This window comes from Eleutherodactylus coqui, chromosome 11, assembly GCF_035609145.1.
Source record: "Eleutherodactylus coqui strain aEleCoq1 chromosome 11, aEleCoq1.hap1, whole genome shotgun sequence".
Classification (NCBI taxonomy): Eukaryota; Metazoa; Chordata; class Amphibia; order Anura; family Eleutherodactylidae; genus Eleutherodactylus; species Eleutherodactylus coqui.
Genome location: NC_089847.1, coordinates 72423063 through 72442449, shown reverse-complemented (window position 1 = coordinate 72442449; position 19387 = coordinate 72423063). Strand labels below are relative to the sequence as shown.

The 19387-nt window shown below is 43.8% G+C and overlaps 1 protein-coding gene across 3 annotated transcripts in view; it reads right to left on the bottom strand.

Annotated features, from left to right (window-relative positions):
- Window positions 1-19387, bottom strand: part of SIPA1 (signal-induced proliferation-associated 1) — a 104489-nt gene that overhangs the window by 30260 nt on the left and 54842 nt on the right. For all 3 annotated transcript variants that reach the window (XM_066582583.1, XM_066582584.1, XM_066582585.1), the window contains exons 5-7: window positions 6573-6747; window positions 6388-6491; window positions 1295-2092 (exon numbers count right to left, since the gene is read on the bottom strand). In XM_066582583.1, coding sequence (XP_066438680.1) covers window positions 1295-2092; window positions 6388-6491; window positions 6573-6747 — 1077 coding nt within the window. The remainder of the gene's footprint in view (window positions 1-1294; window positions 2093-6387; window positions 6492-6572; window positions 6748-19387) is intronic.

Here is a 19387-nt window from a genome sequence, read left to right as displayed (position 1 = left end):
CAGAACTCAGTCAGCATTTTTTCATTTGGAATGAAGCAGCGGGCACAGAACCTGTATATGTGAATTCTCATAAAATCCATGATAAAAGAAAATCATTTGGCTTGCCTATGTAAGTGACCGGTACCTCTATGAAGTGTTTATGAACACTGCCCGAGGTTTGGTGTTTTATATATATATATATATATATATATATATATATATATATGTGCACTGTGCTTTAAGCGGGTAATAGTGACGCTGTGTGTAATCTGTTCCTCTTGAGAGAACAGCGAAAGGGGCGATGCCCGGAGTGAATTGTTGTACGCTGTGAGAAGGAGTATCATTCAGTCTGCCAGTTCACTTTTGGAGATACTTCAGGAATTCATCTTGCAGACTATGTCCACTTCTGAACCCTCTACAAGGGAGCTAAGCAGCAAAACAGGGAACTAATACGTCTGCTACCTGCCTTCATAGAATGAACTGAACACCGCCCTCTCCATCACTCCTTCGCTGAACAGCTCCGAGAGTGTTATTCTGTTCAACACTGACCATTCTGACACTGGTGATCAGATTTGCCAAGTTCTTATATTAAAAGACATTTGTTGAGCATGCAATTTGGACTGTCTTTTACCATGTGGCCGCGCCCAATTACTTCTCCTCTGTCTATGTCATACCTGGTAGGAAGTAGAGATGACTAGGCTTACATGCAGAGGCATAACTGAAAGCTTCTGGGCCCCAATGCAAAACCTGTAACAAGGCCCCCAACTATAATGCTTCATTCATAGTACTGGGCTCCCTATGTGGAAAAGACAGGCCTTATGGGCAAGCGCATCCTCTGCATCCCCTACAGTTACGCCCCTGCTAACATATCAGCCCAGTGGTTCCAACTTACACCCTTCTGCCTACATGAGCTGCAGTGCCTTGACCCCCTCCTGTCCATCTACCCGAACCCTGTCTTGCTTGTTCACCTGCATATAAAACCAGTGACACTCACAAGTACAGTATTAGTCAATAGGAGGCTGTGAGTGCCATCTTAGGTGTTATTAAAACACAGATCCATACTTTGCATGAGTCGTAAATTTATACATATTTTCATCCCTTTTATCAGAATTCCTTTTGTTTGTGACAAACAGATTTAACTATAAATTCAATATATTGCCATCACGCTATATAAAATTTGCTTAAATTACTTAGAATTATTAATCTCTATAACATGTTAAACACTGTGATATTCTAATTCTCAAATGCATACAAGCTCTAACAGAATCACGTCTTTCATTTCCACATTCTGCCTTCCATAAAGGTGTGTGCTTACCTGTAGACGCTTGACAATGTGGTTGATTTCATTTTCCACTTCTGTCTCATTGCTTGCAATTGGGCAAATTGCTAATCTTCCTGCTCGACCATAGTAAAGATCCAGTCCCCCTTTAGAAGAGTAAGTCCAGCCAAGTACATCTCTGCATGAGCAATGGAAGCTGACTGCCCCCTCACGTTCCTTTTTTGGATCAACTAACACCAGCATCTCAGAAGATATCCCCAGCATATAAATACTTTCGGGGATGGTGACACTTACAGCTTTCACTGTCCACACCAACGAACCAGAACTATGGAATTCTGGAGGAACACTGTATGCCCAACGAGTTCCTTTTCCCCCTTTGTCTCCAGTGCCAGTGCTACCTGATCGATCCCTTTTCTTGGAAAGGCCTAAAATAGCTAGTTTAGAGGAGCATGAATCCAGAGTGGTGGTGGTAACATGATCTCGAGCCAAGTCCCTTAAGTATTCTTCCCTGGTTCTTGTAGCCATAGCTAGAAATTTACCTCCACGTTCAGCTGCATTCTCACCATTTACAGCTTTGGAAAGTAAAAAGTCTCTAAGTTCAGGAGAGTGTCGAAATAAGGTAGTGGGCAGAGGAGGTCCAAAGGATGGCGTGTCGGCAGTGCGGGTAACGGCAACACTATAGCTGGTATGATTGCTGCATGGATTGTGAACATGAACCACAATGAATACATGTTGGAAATGGGAACGAATAGTCTGTGGCGTAAATGGGAGGGCACCGGGTTCTTGGAAGACAATTGTTACAATGTCATTACCAATATGCCTCTTCCGAAGTAACTACAAAAACAGAAAATAGCATTATTTTCTCAAAAAAATCATTATAATCAAATTTCTTTAATCTATCACACAATAATTATATTTTACTCAGTTTATTTTACCAACCCAATAGTTATTGCCCCACTAACTAAATTAATGGTTTATTAAAAATATTTTAGGTTTCCCTGAGGCCCTTGAGAAATTCACATATAATATATATTTTAAGGGTACTGCACCATGTATAGCTATAGCATAACTGAATTTGTCAGTAAATAATATTTTTCTATAGTTTCTTCTATAGTGCACATAAATGAGGATGTTCTTTGTTAAGAAACATACTAGTTGTGGCCCTAATCTTATATCTGCATGCACAACAGGGCCCAAAACAAAAGGAGCAGCCATTCTCTTTCAGAACAGAACTTTTGCTTAAAGGTGATTTAGGCCCCATTGCCCACTTGTAAAGCCCTTGAGCGGCCAAGACGAAAAAGAACCCCCACAAATTACCCTATTTTGTAAACTAGACCCCTTAACAAATTCATCTAGGGGTGTACTGTGTATTTTAACCCCACAGTTTTTGAATGAATCTAAGCAAAGCAGATGGAAAAAAATTATGATTTTTTGGCAATTGTGTAATTTTTCAAAATATTTTTTTTGTACAGCACACATATGAATGTAGACTTTGACCCCAAAATGGATACCCCCGTTTGTCCTGTGTTCAGAAACATACCCATTATGGCCCATATCTTATATCTGTATGGACAACGGGGCCCAAACCGAAAAGGAGCATTAAACTTCAACTGTTTTTTAACTTTTACGTGATCGCCATTATCCGTTGGATAATGGCAATCACGTCACCAGGGACTGCTCACTGCATCCCTCGGTCACTGCTTCAGGCTTTAGTAGCCAGGAGCAAGGAGATTTTAAATTTCCCAGTGCCTTCTCAGCTTCTGCCCTTGCGTCCACCATTTTGCAGATGGGCGCATGTGCCGAAGCTCGGGAGAGGTCCGAGGATGTTGATCCACGTGATTGCTGTTATGTATTGTACCGCGACCCCCTGTGAAATCTCCGGGCTTTTCGGCCACGTTTGGTAGCCATAAGCAGGGAGATTTTAAATTAACCCGGCAATCCGTGGCTTTTGCACATGCATCTGCCATTTTGGCGACGGGTGCGTGCGCAGAAGCCGTGGTACGGTCTGCGGATAAGTCCGGGGGCCTTCGGTATGTAATTTCATCTCCCCTTATGGATATGATCCATGAGAGATGAAACTTGAACTTTTTAAACTTTTCTTTCTGCTTTTACAATTTTTTTTTACTTTTACATGATTGCCATTATCCATTGGATAACAGCAATCAAGTGACTGGGAACTTCATACAGCGATTCCGATCTGATCCGTGAGGGGAGCTTAAACTTTAACTTTTTTAAACTTTCAATTTACTTTCGTGCGATTGCCGTTATCCATTGGTTAACGGCGATCACATAACCTGCGGTCGCTCCCCGCGTCCCCCCATTACAGCTCCAGGTTGTCGGCTACCTCCGGCAGCCGACATCATGGAGCTGTCACGTCCACAGCTCACGTGGTTTTTAATCCCCAGAGCGAGCGTGTTTTTACAGCCCTGGGGATGAAAGTCCACTTAGGCAGGACGTAAAAAGACTATGGGGTGGTCACTAAGGAGACAAATAGCACTTTGAAAAAAAAAAATAGATGCGAATTAAAGAGGTGTTCCAGGACTAAACTATTGATCACCTATCCTCAGGAAAGGTGATCAGTAGTTAATTGGTAGGGGTCGGTCACTTAGGATCCCCGCTGATGAAATGATTGAAAAGGCCACTGTGCTTGGGTAAGTGTCACAGCCTCTTCTCAGGCATGTTATGTCACATTCCTCAAGTCACATGGCCTGAAAACAGCTCAGTCCTGTTCAACTGAATGGGATTGAGCTGCTTCTGTATATCAAGAACAAATCACTGAGGCAGAGGGATACAGAATAGTATTGCAATTTATTCACTGTGTGGATCCCTTAAAATATAACTTTTATGAAATAATTTCTAAAATTGTAATGCCTCACAGACACAACAAGGAACAAAAAAACAAAAAAGAGGACAAGATTAACCCCTTAACGACTGCCCCATCGGGAAACTAGAAAGTGGGCTTTAATCCTAGAGGACTTAGTTTTATGCATCCTCTTTGGATTAATGCCCACTTGCCTGAGGACGTGACAGCTCCATGCTGTCGGTGCCCGCAGGTAGCCGACAGCATGGAGCTGTCATCCCAGGATGCGGGCAGTCACCCCTGGCATTGTGATCGGCGCTATCCAGTGGATAGCGCCGATCGCAAAAAGTAAATAAAAAGGTGTAAAAAGTAAGATATTCAGCTGCCCTGATGGATCGGATCCATCAGGGCAGTTGAAAATACTCACCCGGCTTGTCGGCGGTGTCCCCCGGAGATCTGGTCCTCCCGGACCCGCTGCCGGCCTTCTGCGCATGCATGCCAGACGATGATGTCACGCGCACGCGCAGAAGCCCGGGAGCCCTCGGCAAATTTAAAATCTCCGGGCTCCCGGTTCCTGAAGGTAGCCGGGAACCAGGAGATGTTACTGGGGACCGCTGAGAGCCAATGGTAAATGCTAGGCTAACTAATGGGGATGAGTCTCGGTTAGACCCTAACTCACTCTAGCTTGTTGGGAGAGGGAAGACGAGACAGCATCTCCAGTCTACAATCCAGACTGGAACTTAACACCAAACCCCGAACCGACTAACCACAAGTCAGTCATTGTTGTAAATTAGAAACTTTAGGTGACCATCAATGGGTCACAAACCCCGAATCGCATAACTAGGGGTATATATTACAATTTCTCCCCCCAATTGGTCTCCAAAAGTGTAACATACATCCGTTAGGGTGACATTAAAGATTTTGGTGGTAAGGAGAATTCTGTAACTCGCTCGTCCAGTCAGGCTAGGGGCTGCCACTTAGTGGGCTTTAGTTTTTTGTTTTCATTTAATCTTGTCCTCTTTTTTGTCCTTTTGTTCCTTGTTGTGTCTGTGAGGCATTACAATTTTAGAAATTATTTAATAAAAGTTATATTTTAAGGGATCCACAAAGTGTATATCAAGAACAATCGCTATACAATGTATGGCACTGTGCCTAGTATGGACTGAAGCAGCTGTGGTGCTCACCTACTGCTGTCACTTTAGGCCGGTTTCACATGGGCGACACATATATGCTACAAATCGCATATATGTGAAGCCCATGCTTTCCAATGGATTCCTTCACATTAGCGATGTTTTGTAGGCAGCTATAACCCGGGTTGTTGAATATTGCCGCGATTTGCGAGGTTTTGTAGCCCATGTTTTTCTATGGAGCCCTCCTTTCTGTTGCATCGCATCGCACAAAAACGCGGTTTTCGTGCGGTGCGATGCAACTTTTATAGTAGTCCTACGCTAAAAGCCCTAAAATAAGCCCTAGCTGCGTAAAAAAAATACAATACCTAATCACCGCTGTCAGGTCTGCCACACGTCTCCTTTTCAGCTCCAGCAGACTTGCTTGAAGTTTTTACAAAGCGTTTCCTGGTTTGGAGGTTCAAAATCCCCTCCTCCAGGAAGCGCTGGCTGTCATTAGTTCTTGAGCGCCATAACTCAGCCAATCAGAGCCAGTGCTTGATGAACCAATCACAGCCATTCAATGAATGGCTGTGATTGGTTTATTGAGCACTGGCTCTGACTGGTTGAGCCACAGCGATCGAGAATAAATCAGAGGCAGTGCTTCCTGCAGGAGGGTTTTTTCAAACCCCTGACCAGGAATTGTTGCTTGAAGACTGAAGACAAGTGCCGGGGAGCTACAGAGAAGACGTGTGGCAGACCTGACAGCAGCTGTTAGGTGATGCATTTTTTTTACCTTTAATGCAGCCATAGCTTATTTTCAGGGTAGGGCTTATATTTCAAGACCCCCTAAAAATCCTGGCAAAAAGTAGCGCGACTTTGTAGCAACACAAAATAGCAATATTGCGGCGAGAATAACGCAGCAATATTGTAAAGAATACAAATGCGATATTACTGCGATTTTCTCGCAGGCGATGTTGCTGTCGCCTGTGTGAAAGAGGCCTTAATCCGCTGATTGCCGAGGATCCCAAACTGCAGCCTCCACAGATCAACCATCGATGACCTATTCTAAGGATAGATCATGAATAGTTCTGGAAAACACCTTTAAAGAGCAATTCTGAGAACAGCCTTAAATAGTAGCCATATTCCTTGTACTATTAGGATTAAAAAATAAACTGAACACTGAATGTGTTTCAAAACATTGAACAATTATTTCTGGCTACCTGCTGACTGTTGCTTGCTGTGAATGGAAGCATTGTTGAAACATGGAACATGATCTCATAGTCCTGGTAGCGGGTATACAGAGAGTGTGTGCCTGTACTGTCAGCTGTGAACAAGTAAATGGAATTAGTGAGAGAAGATGGAAAACTTGTTCTTGTGAAAATATGTTGTAAATGAGAACGCCTACTTTTGTTGTCCAGCTGTGCTCTGTACTTGTCAAACCCCTTTAGTTGGACTTTGTCTCCAAGTATGCTCAGGAACTCTTGGAAAGCTGGTCCCGCTGTCTCATTATTATACATCTCCTCCTCTGATGACTGTCCACCCTTGCAATACAAAATGCCAATCTTTCGCTGAAAGCTGAGCTGGAAGAAGTAAGATACAAGACTGATTTATTTGTTGTAAGGCTGATCTCACATTCTAGTTCATTAACGTCATCAGGAACCTAAATCTGCAGCTACAAATAAAACATTCCTTTGTCTGCATGTTGGGCTGCCCACACCAAAACTGGAGGGTCCTTCAACAGTATTTTGACAGAGTGGCAATTGATCCAGTCCAGGAAGTAAGTCAGAACTCCAAAACTCAAACTACCCATATATATTAGGTAGATATTGATTCATTTAGTCAGCAGCTATTCCTTACGTCTCCCCCATACACATGTATGCTTGGCTTTGCCAAGTGTGCACGTGCTTTCATTGAGGAGAACAGAATCAGCAACGGCCAGATTCTTCAAGAACAACTGGTTCTTACGCAGGAACAAAAGATTGACTATGTTGAAATCCACCCCCATACACATTAGATAGTTATCCAATCCCGACAAAATGACTGAAATCTAATGTTTTTGGGCACCCACACGTCTCATGCATATGGCTCTATTGCTGCATACCATTTTAAAATTGTACAGAGCTATAAAATGGTGCCACCTATTCCAGGGAGATATACAGAGTTTCTCATTCTTTTAAACGTCAATCAAATCAGACGAAAAATTGTGTTGTGTTCCCTCAAATACAGTATCACGACAGTACACCACATAAGGGAACTGTACTGTGGCAGCCACGGGTAACCCTGTGCTACCATAAAGCCTTCCACGCATGGCTCATCCAGGTGTATAGGGCTGCCTGTCCATGGGTGGTTTTGCATTGCGTTCCCTGCAGCGATAGGCTCACTGTGGAGATCCGTCTGCTGGCTCCTGCTCCCGGGCAGCGGCTCCCGTGGTAGAGCTCTGCCGTGGGATATCGCAATGCCATGGACAGGCAGCCTAAGGCTCCTTGTACCTGAAGCCAAAAATCGTTTGCATGAGTGCACGAGGGAATGATGACAAAGTTCGCTCGTTCCCTCGTGCAGCCAGTTAAAGAATGCAGATAAATAGTTTACATTTAGTTTGCTCGATCCGGTGTGCAGGTAATGTGAACAACTCAACGATCGCTATTTACATGTAATAAATCGCAAATGAGCAGACAGTGAACAACAAACGATAAGCGAACGAATTGTCGTTCATCATCCAATCGTTGGCCATGTTTACACTGAAGATTATGGTTCAAATTCGCACAATCCAACAATTTTTTGAATGATCACACTGCTACAAAAAAATGTTTTTTATTTTTTCTGGGTAAAATTTGTGTGTTTCTGGCGACTTCTTCAGATGACTGTATTTGAACGTGTTTTTGTGCACATTGCAAAGAGAATGGAAGCCATTCATGTCAATAGGTTCATTCTCATGAGCATGTTTTGCATGCACATTTCATTAGCACACAAAAAAATAGGTCCTGCTCTACTTTGCTGCATATTTGCGCACAAAGGGCTGCAAAGATGTCTATGGTAGGTGAGCAAATACTCACTCAATATGTATGCGAATGCGCAATAAGCTGCGTTATTCGGTGAAAAAAAGAGCACATCTGGATGTCATGAGGCTAAATATCCTTTTAAACCATGTGATGAGGGGTGTGTCGTGCGCATGTGGGAACTGGCCCTGCGTGCACAGAAAGCACAGTAATAAGCATTGATAAATGCACAAATCTACCTCATCAAACCTCGTTCACTGCACAAATATGTTGTGCTAAAGCATGCACAATCGCGCATATGGTTGTCTGAAGCCGTCCTTACTGAGTTTTGGGTGCTGATTCTAAATTTTGCTCAAATTTTGACTGTCATTTAATTGCAATTATATCTACACTTCTTTATTCTACTGTTAAGGTTATTGTCTGTAAATCTGTTACTATGTTTCATAACATAAATGTACTTATAAACAGTAAATCCTGAATAGGGTAAGATCCAAATACTAATGACGACCTGTCCGTCCATGAGTGAGTGGGTTTGTGAATGACCTACATGCTCCGCCCCTGATCACATGATGGTGACATCATAAAAGGTCCTTTATCCACACATCCTGTACGCACATGGCTGCTGTCTGGCTAGGTGTTCGTTAGTATTCCATAGCAACGGAGGCCACAGAGAGTTTGTAGTCCACCCTGTGATGACGTCACCGTCATGTGATAAGGGGTAAGCATGGAAGTCATGCATTAGGGATGAGCATCACCGTCATGTGATCAGGGGCACGCATGATGGTGTCATCCTCACAGGTCCTTGATCTCCAGTGCTATGCTGCTTTTGATCCCTGTTCTGTGGGATGAACAATGTATGTAGCAGTGCTGTGTGTAGCATGCATGTAGCACAGCTGTGTGCGCCAACTGAAACACTGGTACTATAATTTCCTAATAATTACTACCATGTTTCCCCGATAATAAGCCCTACCACCAATAAGACCTACCCTGATATTCAGTGGATTGGTGGGGTGCTTGAAATATAAGCCCTCCCCGGAAATAAGCTCTAGCTAGGCTACATGTAAAAAAAAAAATACTCACCTAGCCTACTGCGTTCGGGGTCCCTCGTGTTGGCCTGTGGCGCTGCTGCAGGCTGCCTTATCCTCCTTCACGCCGACAGAGAAGTTCTTCCTGGAAGTGGGGCTTGAATCCCTCGCTTCCAGCAAGCTAATGCTCTGATTGGATAATTGAGCGCCGCGTCAACCAATGAAAGCTGGCACTTGATTAAACAATCATAGCCATTCAATGATGTAATTTAATGAATGGCTGTGATTGGTTAATAGAGCGCTGGCTCTCAATGGCTGACGTGGCGCTCGATTAACCAATCAGAGCATTAGCTTGCTGGAGGTGGGGTATTCAAGCCCCGCTACCAGGAAGAAATGCTCTTCTGGCGTGCAGGAGGACACGGAAGCCTGCAGCAGCGACAGAGACCAGCGCAAGGGACGGGAACGCCGGATGCTAGGTGAACGCTGGCTGCTAGGTATTATAAGACCCACCCCAAAAATAAGACACTGTATCTCTTTTGAGGCAAAAATTAATATAAAACAGTTTCTTATTCTTGCAGAAACACAGTAGTACAGTTATATGCAGGACTTAAGATCACCAGATGGCGATGTATAATAAAGAACTTGCATAAGTGGCATGAAAATATGGGAAGTTAGATGCAATGTTTGCAGAAGTCACTTGTTTTTTTCTGTCCACCAGTGTTCTCGCTTGGAATATTCCAGCTGTAATTAGCCAGCAGCACAGGCATCCAATTTCATTCATACCGTTTTTCAATTGCACGTATGTCCTGGTGAAAACATTCACCATGCTTATCTGATAAATCACGGAATCTCTCGGGAAGTACTATTAGATAGTTTTGGTAAATGAGACCCATGGATTAAATGGTCAATACACTGTAACAAATTGGTACAATATTGAATATCCTACTTTCTTATGTCTAAAACTTCACTATCTTGCCTAACAGATACTCTTGGTTACCGTTTTGGATTCAGCACCTTGAATATAGGTAAGAACATTGATTTTTACACGAGAAACTATACCCTTATAACACAGTGTATTTGTCACATATGAAGGGATCCTAAACCCTTACTGAGACTTGGATGAGTATTTTTTCATTTGCTGGGCAAGAATGCAGTACACTCACTTACTACATAGACCAGATCAAATAATGTATGCAGTGAGATTCAAGTAATGGTAAAAATGATGAATAGAAATGGATATTGAGGATGCCACATACAGATGCAGGAATATTTTATTCACGACTCGATATAAGAAAATCATCTTGGGCATATAAGTTTCACAGCACATAATTACAGAAGTCCTACCAGAAAGAAAATATAAAACGCCTTCATTCTATATTATATCTTACATCTATACTGGGATATATGGTTGCTTGAAGGGAATGTGTCATCAGAAAATGACCTACTGTATAAATCAAGTTTTTATATCAAACCAAGAATTTGGGGTGATTTTTTTTTATTTGAGATGTCATGATCTATATTTAAAAATGAAATCTAAAAATTCTGCAGTTTCCACACTGATCATTAGACCTATTAATAGGCTTAGATATTTCCTGTTCTATAGAGAAAACCTTTCAGCAGTCATCACACATACAATTAAAAAGTAACACTTTTTATAACACAGGATTCACCATTAACACTAGATGGCAATCACAGTTTATCTACTCCCCTCTCTACACAATGACCTCTGTACATGCCACAGAACAAGTCTAGAACAGTCACCTATAGAAGTCAATGGGTTCCCTCATGTCTATTGTGTGAAGGGTCCATGTATCTATCTATCTTCATCTGTTTAGTTGGGACCCACTCTCGGACACTTTATGGATCAGCTCGCTCCATGCAATTCGTTTTGTACTGCTTCTTTAAGTTCAATTATTTGCATGTTGGTGTTGGCTTTGATTGTTTCAAGAAAGCGCGTTCTTTGGCGGCCAGGTCTTCTTTTGCCGACGATCACTCCATGCATTATTGATGTTTCTAATGAATTGGCTCCCATTATGTGGTCGAAGTATGAGAGTCTCGGTTTTGTAATTTTGGTGATGTGATCTAGGACTGTTTTGTTTGTGTTCTTGGTCGTCTGAAGAATTCGTAGGAGTTTCTTCCAGCACTAAAGTTTGAAGCCATCAATCTTCCTCCGGTCCATTTTGTTCAGTGTCCACCTTTCGCAGCCGTAAGTTGTGAATAGAAAGATGATTGCGTTGACTATCAGGCATTTTGATCCAATGCTTATGTTTTTCCAGATCTTATACATACTTAACATTGCGCTGCAACCTAGCGTGATTCGTTGTTTTATTTTGAGCCCTGATTCGACATTGCTGTCAATTATTGATCCAAGAAAGATGAAGTCTTGAACTGCTTTGATTTCTTCATTGTTGATTTTGATTTTTAATGTACCATTACCAGGTGTTGTCATGATCTTATTTTTCTTGATATTCAAGTTTAGGCCTCCTTTTTCACTTTCTTCTTTAACTTCTCGTATCGGTTGTTCAAGATCTTCCTGGCTTTCTGCCAGCAATGTTGTATCATCCTCATAACTGAGATTGTTGATGTTTTTTCCCCCGATCTTGGCTCTGATGTAAGATTCGTCTAAATTGCATTACCTCAAGATTGTGTCTGTATACAGGTTGAACAATGCAGGGCATAAGATGAAGCCTAGGCGTACGCCTTTCGCGATTCTCAACTATTCTATGTTACCGTTAGAGGTCCTGTGCATAGCCTCTTGGTTTGCATATAACGACTATATGAGTTGCCCCATTCATCTTAGGTATGGCCACAACTTGTCATATTCATAGCAATTGAAAGCTTCGCTGTAATCGATAAAGGATATGTACACCTCCTTCTAGTATTCCTGGGCCTTTTTACCTGAACCATCAGAGATTTGCAATGTTATCTCTTGTTCCTCTTCCTTTGTGAAAACTGACTTTTGCATCAGGGAGTTCCCGTTCCACTACAACTGTTATGCATTTTTGCATAATCTTGTGCAGTAGTTTGAGCATTTTCTTGGGTCACCTTTTTTTGGGAAACAGCACGAAAACTGACCTTGCCCAATCTTTTGCCCAAATCTTGTGATAGAGTGCTGTTAGTGCCTGAACTGGTAAGGGCTTAAGCAGCTCAGCAGGTATCCAATCAATTCCAGGGGCTTTCCAATTTGTTAGCTGATTCAGTCCTCACTCACGTCATCCCCCAGGATATCAGGTTCTAATTTTGTAAGTTCTTCTGTTTGTGGTTGATGGTTTCCACAATCATTTGCATATAATTCTTCTGTATATTCCCGCCATATATGCTTGATTTGGTCATGCCTGAATGGCCCATAAGGCTCTAAATATCTCTAAATATATGCAGCTTAGGAAAGATGGCTGCCCCACAGCCATTTACAGACAACAGAATAAAAAAAATTATAATAAAATAAAACATTAGAAAAATCGAATATGTCTCATTATCTGTTTTTTTTTTTTTTGTTTTTTTTAAACATAGGTAATACATTCCCTTTAAAGCTACAGGCAGACCTTTAAAAATAATGCATGCAACTGTGTATAGTTGCATTTAGGCTACACTCACACGGGTAAGCCTGATATTGGGCCAAGAAACACTATATCACGCTTGCCAATGTGCAATTTTCACGGCAATACAAAGCGTTTTTGATTAAAAATTGCATCACTTCTGTGAAATTGCGATCTTCAAACGTATGTTTGACTTTAATAGGAAACCCCATGTCACACTTACATGCACATGACATTACATGCGAGTGCCATGCAATGTCTTTCATGGTTCCATTGAAAACTGTGGGCGAGGCATTCTGAGGGAACAACCAAATCTACAACATGCCTCAATTTTTTCTCTCTCAATGCTGCGAGGAAAAATCGCTCATGTGAATAAATCAATTCAAAAGAATGTATTTCATATTTGCGTGAGTTTTGAGCGCATCACACACAACTCATGCAATAATCTTGGTCGCGAGAAAAGAGCTCTCAGTTGGCAACCACTTAACGGATCCATTTTTCTTTTCTGAAGTGAATTTGAACATGGTTTTAGCTTTTCTTTTCTTCTTATGGGTCCAAACGTTTACTGTGCGAATGTACAGTCTTATAGTTGGATACATCTACCATTGACTTAATATATATTTTTTGTGGTGTCTTGCAAAGTTTTTTTTATCCCACATACTACACGATAAAAAACTGTCTGAATGAAAACCTGTTAGATACAGTATATGCGCTTTTTGACATATTTCCCTGTAGTTGTACATGAACATTGCACAGCATATGTCTAGATACATTTGTTTTGTGTTCCATCTGTATACCACCATCTGTATGGTAAAACTTGGCCTGAATTGAGCCTTAGAGAATTCCTGAAAATTATGGAGATACAAATCTTGGCATAAATGTTTTATACCAGAGAATATATTAAATGAATATAAAAATTCTAACGTAGTAAAATTCCTTCCATTCAGCGCCAATGGTTCTGATTATCAGATGACCATAACAAAACTCACTATTGAGAGTAGAGAAGAAATGTATTGTCAGAAAATGATCTGCTGTATAAATCTGTTTTTTATGTTAAATGTTTTATTAAATTGTTGGTGATTTTTGTGTAATTTTTCATATTAGTATCTATTTGTAAAAATAATCCTGAAATCTTTAGGTTTTCACTTTGTCCACCTAGCCTCATAATAGAGCGACATTCTGTGTTCTGTAGAGATCACTTCTCAGTAGTCATCTCATTTATAGGCAAAATTACAATGAAAGGTGACACTTCATTATAACGCTGGAGAATGATAACATAGGATCCACCACTGACAATAGGTGAATGAACAGGTTAAAGGGGTTGTCCCGCGAAACAAAGTGGGTCTATACACTTCTGTATGGCCATATTAATGCACTTTGTAATGTACATTGTGCATTAATTATGAGTCATACAGAAGTTATCAGAAATTTTTCACTTACCTGTTCCGTTGCTAGCGTCCTCGTTTCCATGGAGCCGTCTAATTTTCAGCGTCTAATCGCCGGATTAGACGCGCTTGCGCAGTCCGGGTCTTCTTCTTTTCTCAATGGGGCCACTCGTGCCGGAGAGAGGCTCCGTGTAGCTCCGCCCCGTCACATGCCGATTCCAGCCAATCAGGAGGCTGGAATCGGCAATGGACCGCACAGAAGAGCTGCGGTCCACCGAGGGAGAAGATCCCGGCGGCCATCTTCAACCGGTAAGTAAGAAGTCACCGGAGCGCGGGGATTCAGGTAAGCGCTGTGCGGATTTTTTTTTAGGTCCCTGCATCGGGTTTGTCTCGCGCCGAACGGGGGGGGGGGCTGTTAAAAAAAAAAAAAACCCATTTCGGCGCGGGACAACCCCTTTAAGTGCCATTTAGATACAACGATTATCGCTCAAAATTTGATCAAAAGCAGTCTTTTGAGCGATAATCGTTGTGCCTAAACGCGCAGCCATCGTGCAGTTTTCGTTAATGATTCGCTCATTGTTGTCTTTCAGCTAGGTGAAAGACAACAATGAGTCTTATCAGGACCGTGTGCTGAGTTCTCAGAGGGATACCACTGATACTATTGTTTCAGCTGGTAACCCGCTCAGAGAACACAGTAGGAGTATGCAGAAGACAGCGCTCCAGCTGTGTTCTGCATACCCCGCTCAGAGCACTCAGCTGTATACCAGCTGAGTGCTCCGTGAACACAGCAGGAGTATGCAGAAGACAGCACTCCAGCTGTCTTCTGTATATCCCGCTCGGAGCGCTCACCTGTATACCAGCTGAGCGCTTTGTGAACACAGCAGGAGTATACAGAAGACAGCACTCCAGCTATGTTCTGCACACCCCGCTCAGAGCGCTCAGCGGGATACCTGCTGAGCACTCCGAGAACACAGCAGCTGTATACAGAAGACAGCGCTCCAGCTGTCTTCTGTATACAGCGGGAGCCTTCATTTACACACTAATGAGCTCTTAAGTAGCTAGTTAGCTACTTAAGAGCTTATGCAAGGTAAATGCTCACTGCTGTTTGAGCGGATTTTGAGCGATCAACTTGTGGTGTAAATGCACACAACGATTATCGCTCAAAAGATTGCCTTTGAGCGAATTTTGAGCCATAATCGTTGTGTCTAAATGGGTCTTTATAGTTCCCTTCCACAGACTTCATTGAGTCATCAGTAGACTACAGTCTCAGATGGCCTATGTGGCTGCTGTAATGCAAATCTCTGAACTGCTATTAACAGACCATCATAGCAGCTCAACAAAATTGCTGCTCTATTTACAGGAAATAGAATAAAAAATCTAATCAGAGGGTAAAAACTGATTAGATAACAAGAATATGTTTCAGTCTATGTTTCTAATTAGCAAAAATATCTTTCTTCCATTTAAAGACGAAAGCCAAGACTAGAAGTATGTTACTATAACTTTATTTAGCAAAGTCAGTCTCTGGTCTTGTGAACTTCCCCATTATAGTGCACTTGTGTTCCGGTATGTGCTTTATTTTCAGAATTTCTCTATTAGGGAATTTCAGACTGTAAAAAAAAAATCACTGTAAGGGTACATGCACATGGACAAATTAAAAGTTGCACCCGAGATTCTCAGGCGCAACTCACATCAGATAGCACTCTGTGTGCTGTCCAATGATATGCTATTCTCGTCTAAAAATCGAACAAGAATAGGGAATGCTGTGTTTTTTTCCCCCTGACTATTTGTAAAAAAAGCCCACGAGTACTATTTTTTGTCTGATTTTCGGACTGAAAAGATGAGCGAACGTACTCGTCCGAGCTTGATACTCGTTCGAGTATTAGCGTGTTCGAGATGCTCGTTACTCGAGACGAGTACCACGCGATGTTCGAGTTACTTTCACTTTCATCTCTGAGACGTTAGCGTGCTTTTCTGGCCAATAGAAAGACAGGGAAGGCATTACAACTTCCCCCTGCGACGTTCAAGCCCTATACCACCCCCCTGCAGTGAGTGGCTGGCGAGATCAGGTGTCACCCGAGTATATAAATCGGCCCCTCCCGCGGCTCGCCACAGATGCATTCTGACAGAGATCAGGGACAGTGCTGCTGGTGCCGGAGCTGCTATAGGGAGAGCGTTAGGAGTTATTTTAGGCTTCAAGAACCCCAGCGGTCCTTCTTAGGGCCACATCTAACCATGTGCAGTAGTGTGGAGGCTGCTTTTTGCAGTGTTGCACTTTTTTTTTTTTTTTGTATATCGGCCGTGCAGAGCATTGCGTCCTGCAGTAATTTTACATTGTCCAGGGCTAGTAGTGGTGAGACAGGGACAGAAGACATATTTAGTGTATATGGGCAGTGGGCCTTTCCAAAAACATTTGGGAAAAAAAATCTATTTGGGCTGCCTGTGACCGTCCTCAGTGTACTGGGTCTCTACTGGGGGTAGTTGTCCTAATTCATACGCAGCCAGCTAAGTAATACAGCAGGCTTGCGCAAAATTCTTTCCTGCCTCTGTGTTGCCTCTTATATCACCGCTGTATTCCTGTCCACAAGTGTACTGGGTCTCTGCTGGGGGTAGTTGTCCTAATTCATACGCAGCCAGCTAAGTGTTACAGCAGGCTTGCGCAAAATTCTTTCCTGCCTCTGTGTTGCCTCTTACATCACCGCTGTATTCCTGTCCACAAGTGTACTGGGTCTCTGCTGGGGGTAGTTGTCCTAATTCATACGCAGCCAGCTAAGTGTTACAGCAGGCTTGCACAAAATTCTTTCCTGCCTCTGTGTTGCCTCTTACATCACCGCTGTATTCCTGTCCACAAGTGTACTGGGTCTCTGCTGGGGGTAGTTCTCCTAATTCATACGCAGCCAGCTAAGTGTTACAGCAGGCTTGCGCAAAATTCTTTCCTGCCTCTGTGTTGCCTCTTATATCACCACTGTTTTCCTGTCCACAAGTGTACTGGGTCTCTGCTGGGGGAAGTTGTCCTAATTCATACTCAGCCAGCTAAGTGTTACAGCAGGCTTGCGCAAAATTCTTTCCTGCCTCTGTGTTGCCTCTTACATCACCGCTGTATTGCTGTCCACAAGTGTACTGGGTCTCTGCTGGGGGTAGTTGTCCTAATTCATACGCAGCCAGCTAAGTGTTACAGCAGGCTTGCGCAAAATTCTTTCCTGCCTCTGTGTTGCCTCTTACATCACCGCTGTATTCCTGTCCACAAGTGTACTGGGTCTCTGCTGGGGGAAGTTGTCCTAATTCATACGCAGCCAGCTAAGTGTTACAGCAGGCTTGCGCAAAATTCTTTCCTGCCTCTGTGTTGCCTCTTACATCCCCACTGTATTCCTGTCCACAAGTGTACTGGGTCTCTGCTGGGGGTAGTTGTCCTAATTCCTACGCAGCCAGCTAAGTGTTACAGCAGGCTTGCGCAAATTTTTTTCCTGCCTCTGTGTTGCCTCTTACATCACCGCTGTATTCCTGTCCACAAGTGTACTGGGTCTCTGCTGGGGGTAGTTGTCCTAATTCATACGCAGCCAGCTAAGTGTTACAGCAGGCTTGCACAAAATTCTTTCCTGCCTCTGTGTTGCCTCTTGTATCACCGCTGTTTTCCTGTCCACAAGTGTACTGGGTCTCTGCTGGGGGTAGTTGTCCTAATTCATACTCAGCCAGCTAAGTGTTACAGCAGGCTTGCGCAAAATTCTTTCCTGCCTCTGTGTTGCCTCTTACATCACCGCTGTATTCCTGTCCACAAGTGTACTGGGTCTCTTCTGGGGGTAGTTGTCCTAATTCATATGCAGCCATCTAAGTGTTACAGCAGGCTTGCGCAAAATTCTTTCCTGCCTCTGTGTTGCCTCTTACATCACCACTGTATTCCTGTCCACAAGTGTACTGGGTCTCTGCTGGGGGAAGTTGTCCTAATTCATACGCAGCCAGCTAAGTGTTACAGCAGGCTTGCGCAAAATTCTTTCCTGCTCTGTGTTGCCTCTTACATCACCGCTGTATTCCTGTCCACAAGTGTACTGGGTCTCTGCTGGGGGTAGTTCTCCTAATTCATACGCAGCCAGCTAAGTGTTACAGCAGGCTTGCGCAAAATTCTTTCCTGCCTCTGCTGTGCGTTCCGTAAGCGAAGTCAGCCTCCAACCACAGGCCAATAAGCGGCACATTTAATTACAGCATTCTGTTTCTGCACTACTGGTAATACACTATGCTGAGGGGTAGGGGTAGGCCTAGAGGACGTGGATGCGGCCAGGGACGCGGAGGCCCAAGTCAGGGTGTGGGCTCCTGATCCAGGTGTATCACAGCCGACTGCTGCGGGATTAGGAGAGAGGCACGTTTCTGGCGTCCCCACATTCATCTCACAATTAATGGGTCCACGCGGTAGAGCTTTATTAGAAAATGAGCAGTGTGAGCAGGTCCTGTCGTGGATGGCAGAAAGTGCATCCAGCAATCTATCGACCACCCAGAGTTCTGCGCCGTCCACTGCTGCAACTCTGAATCCTCTGGCTGCTGCTCCTCCTTCCTCCCAGCCTCCTCACTCCATTACAATGACACATTCTGAGGAGCAGGCAGACTCCCAGGAACTGTTCCCGGGCCCCTACCCAGAATGGCCAGCAATGGTTCCTCTCCCACCAGAGGAGTTTGTCGTGACCGATGCCCAACTTTTGGAAAGTTCCCGGGGTCCGGGGGATGAGGCTGGGGACTTCCGGCAACTGTCTCAAGAGCTTTCAGTGGGTGAGGAGGACGATGAGGATGAGACACAGTTGTCTATCACTCAGGTAGTAGTAATTGGAGTAAGTCCGAGGGAGGAGCGCACAGAGGATTCGGAGGAAGAGCAGCAGGACGATGAGGTGACTGACCCCACCTGGTTTGCTACGCCTACTGAGGACAGGTCTTCAGAGGGGGAGGCAAGTGCAGCAGCAGGGCAGGTTGGAAGAGGCAGTGTGGTGGCCAGGGGTAGAGGCAGGGCCAGACCGAATAATCCACCAACTGTTTCCCAAAGCGCCCCCTCGCGCCATGCCACCCTGCAGAGGCCGAGGTGCTCAAAGGTCTGGCAGTTTTTCACTGAGAGTGCAGACGACCGACGAACAGTGGTGTGCAACCTGTGTCGCGCCAAGATCAGCCAGGCAGCCACCCCCACCAGCCTCACCACCACCAGCATGCGCAGACATATGATGGCCAAGCACCCCACAAGGTGGGACAAAGGCCGTTCACCGCCTCCGGTTTGCACCGCTGCCTCTCCCCCTGTGCCCCAACCTGC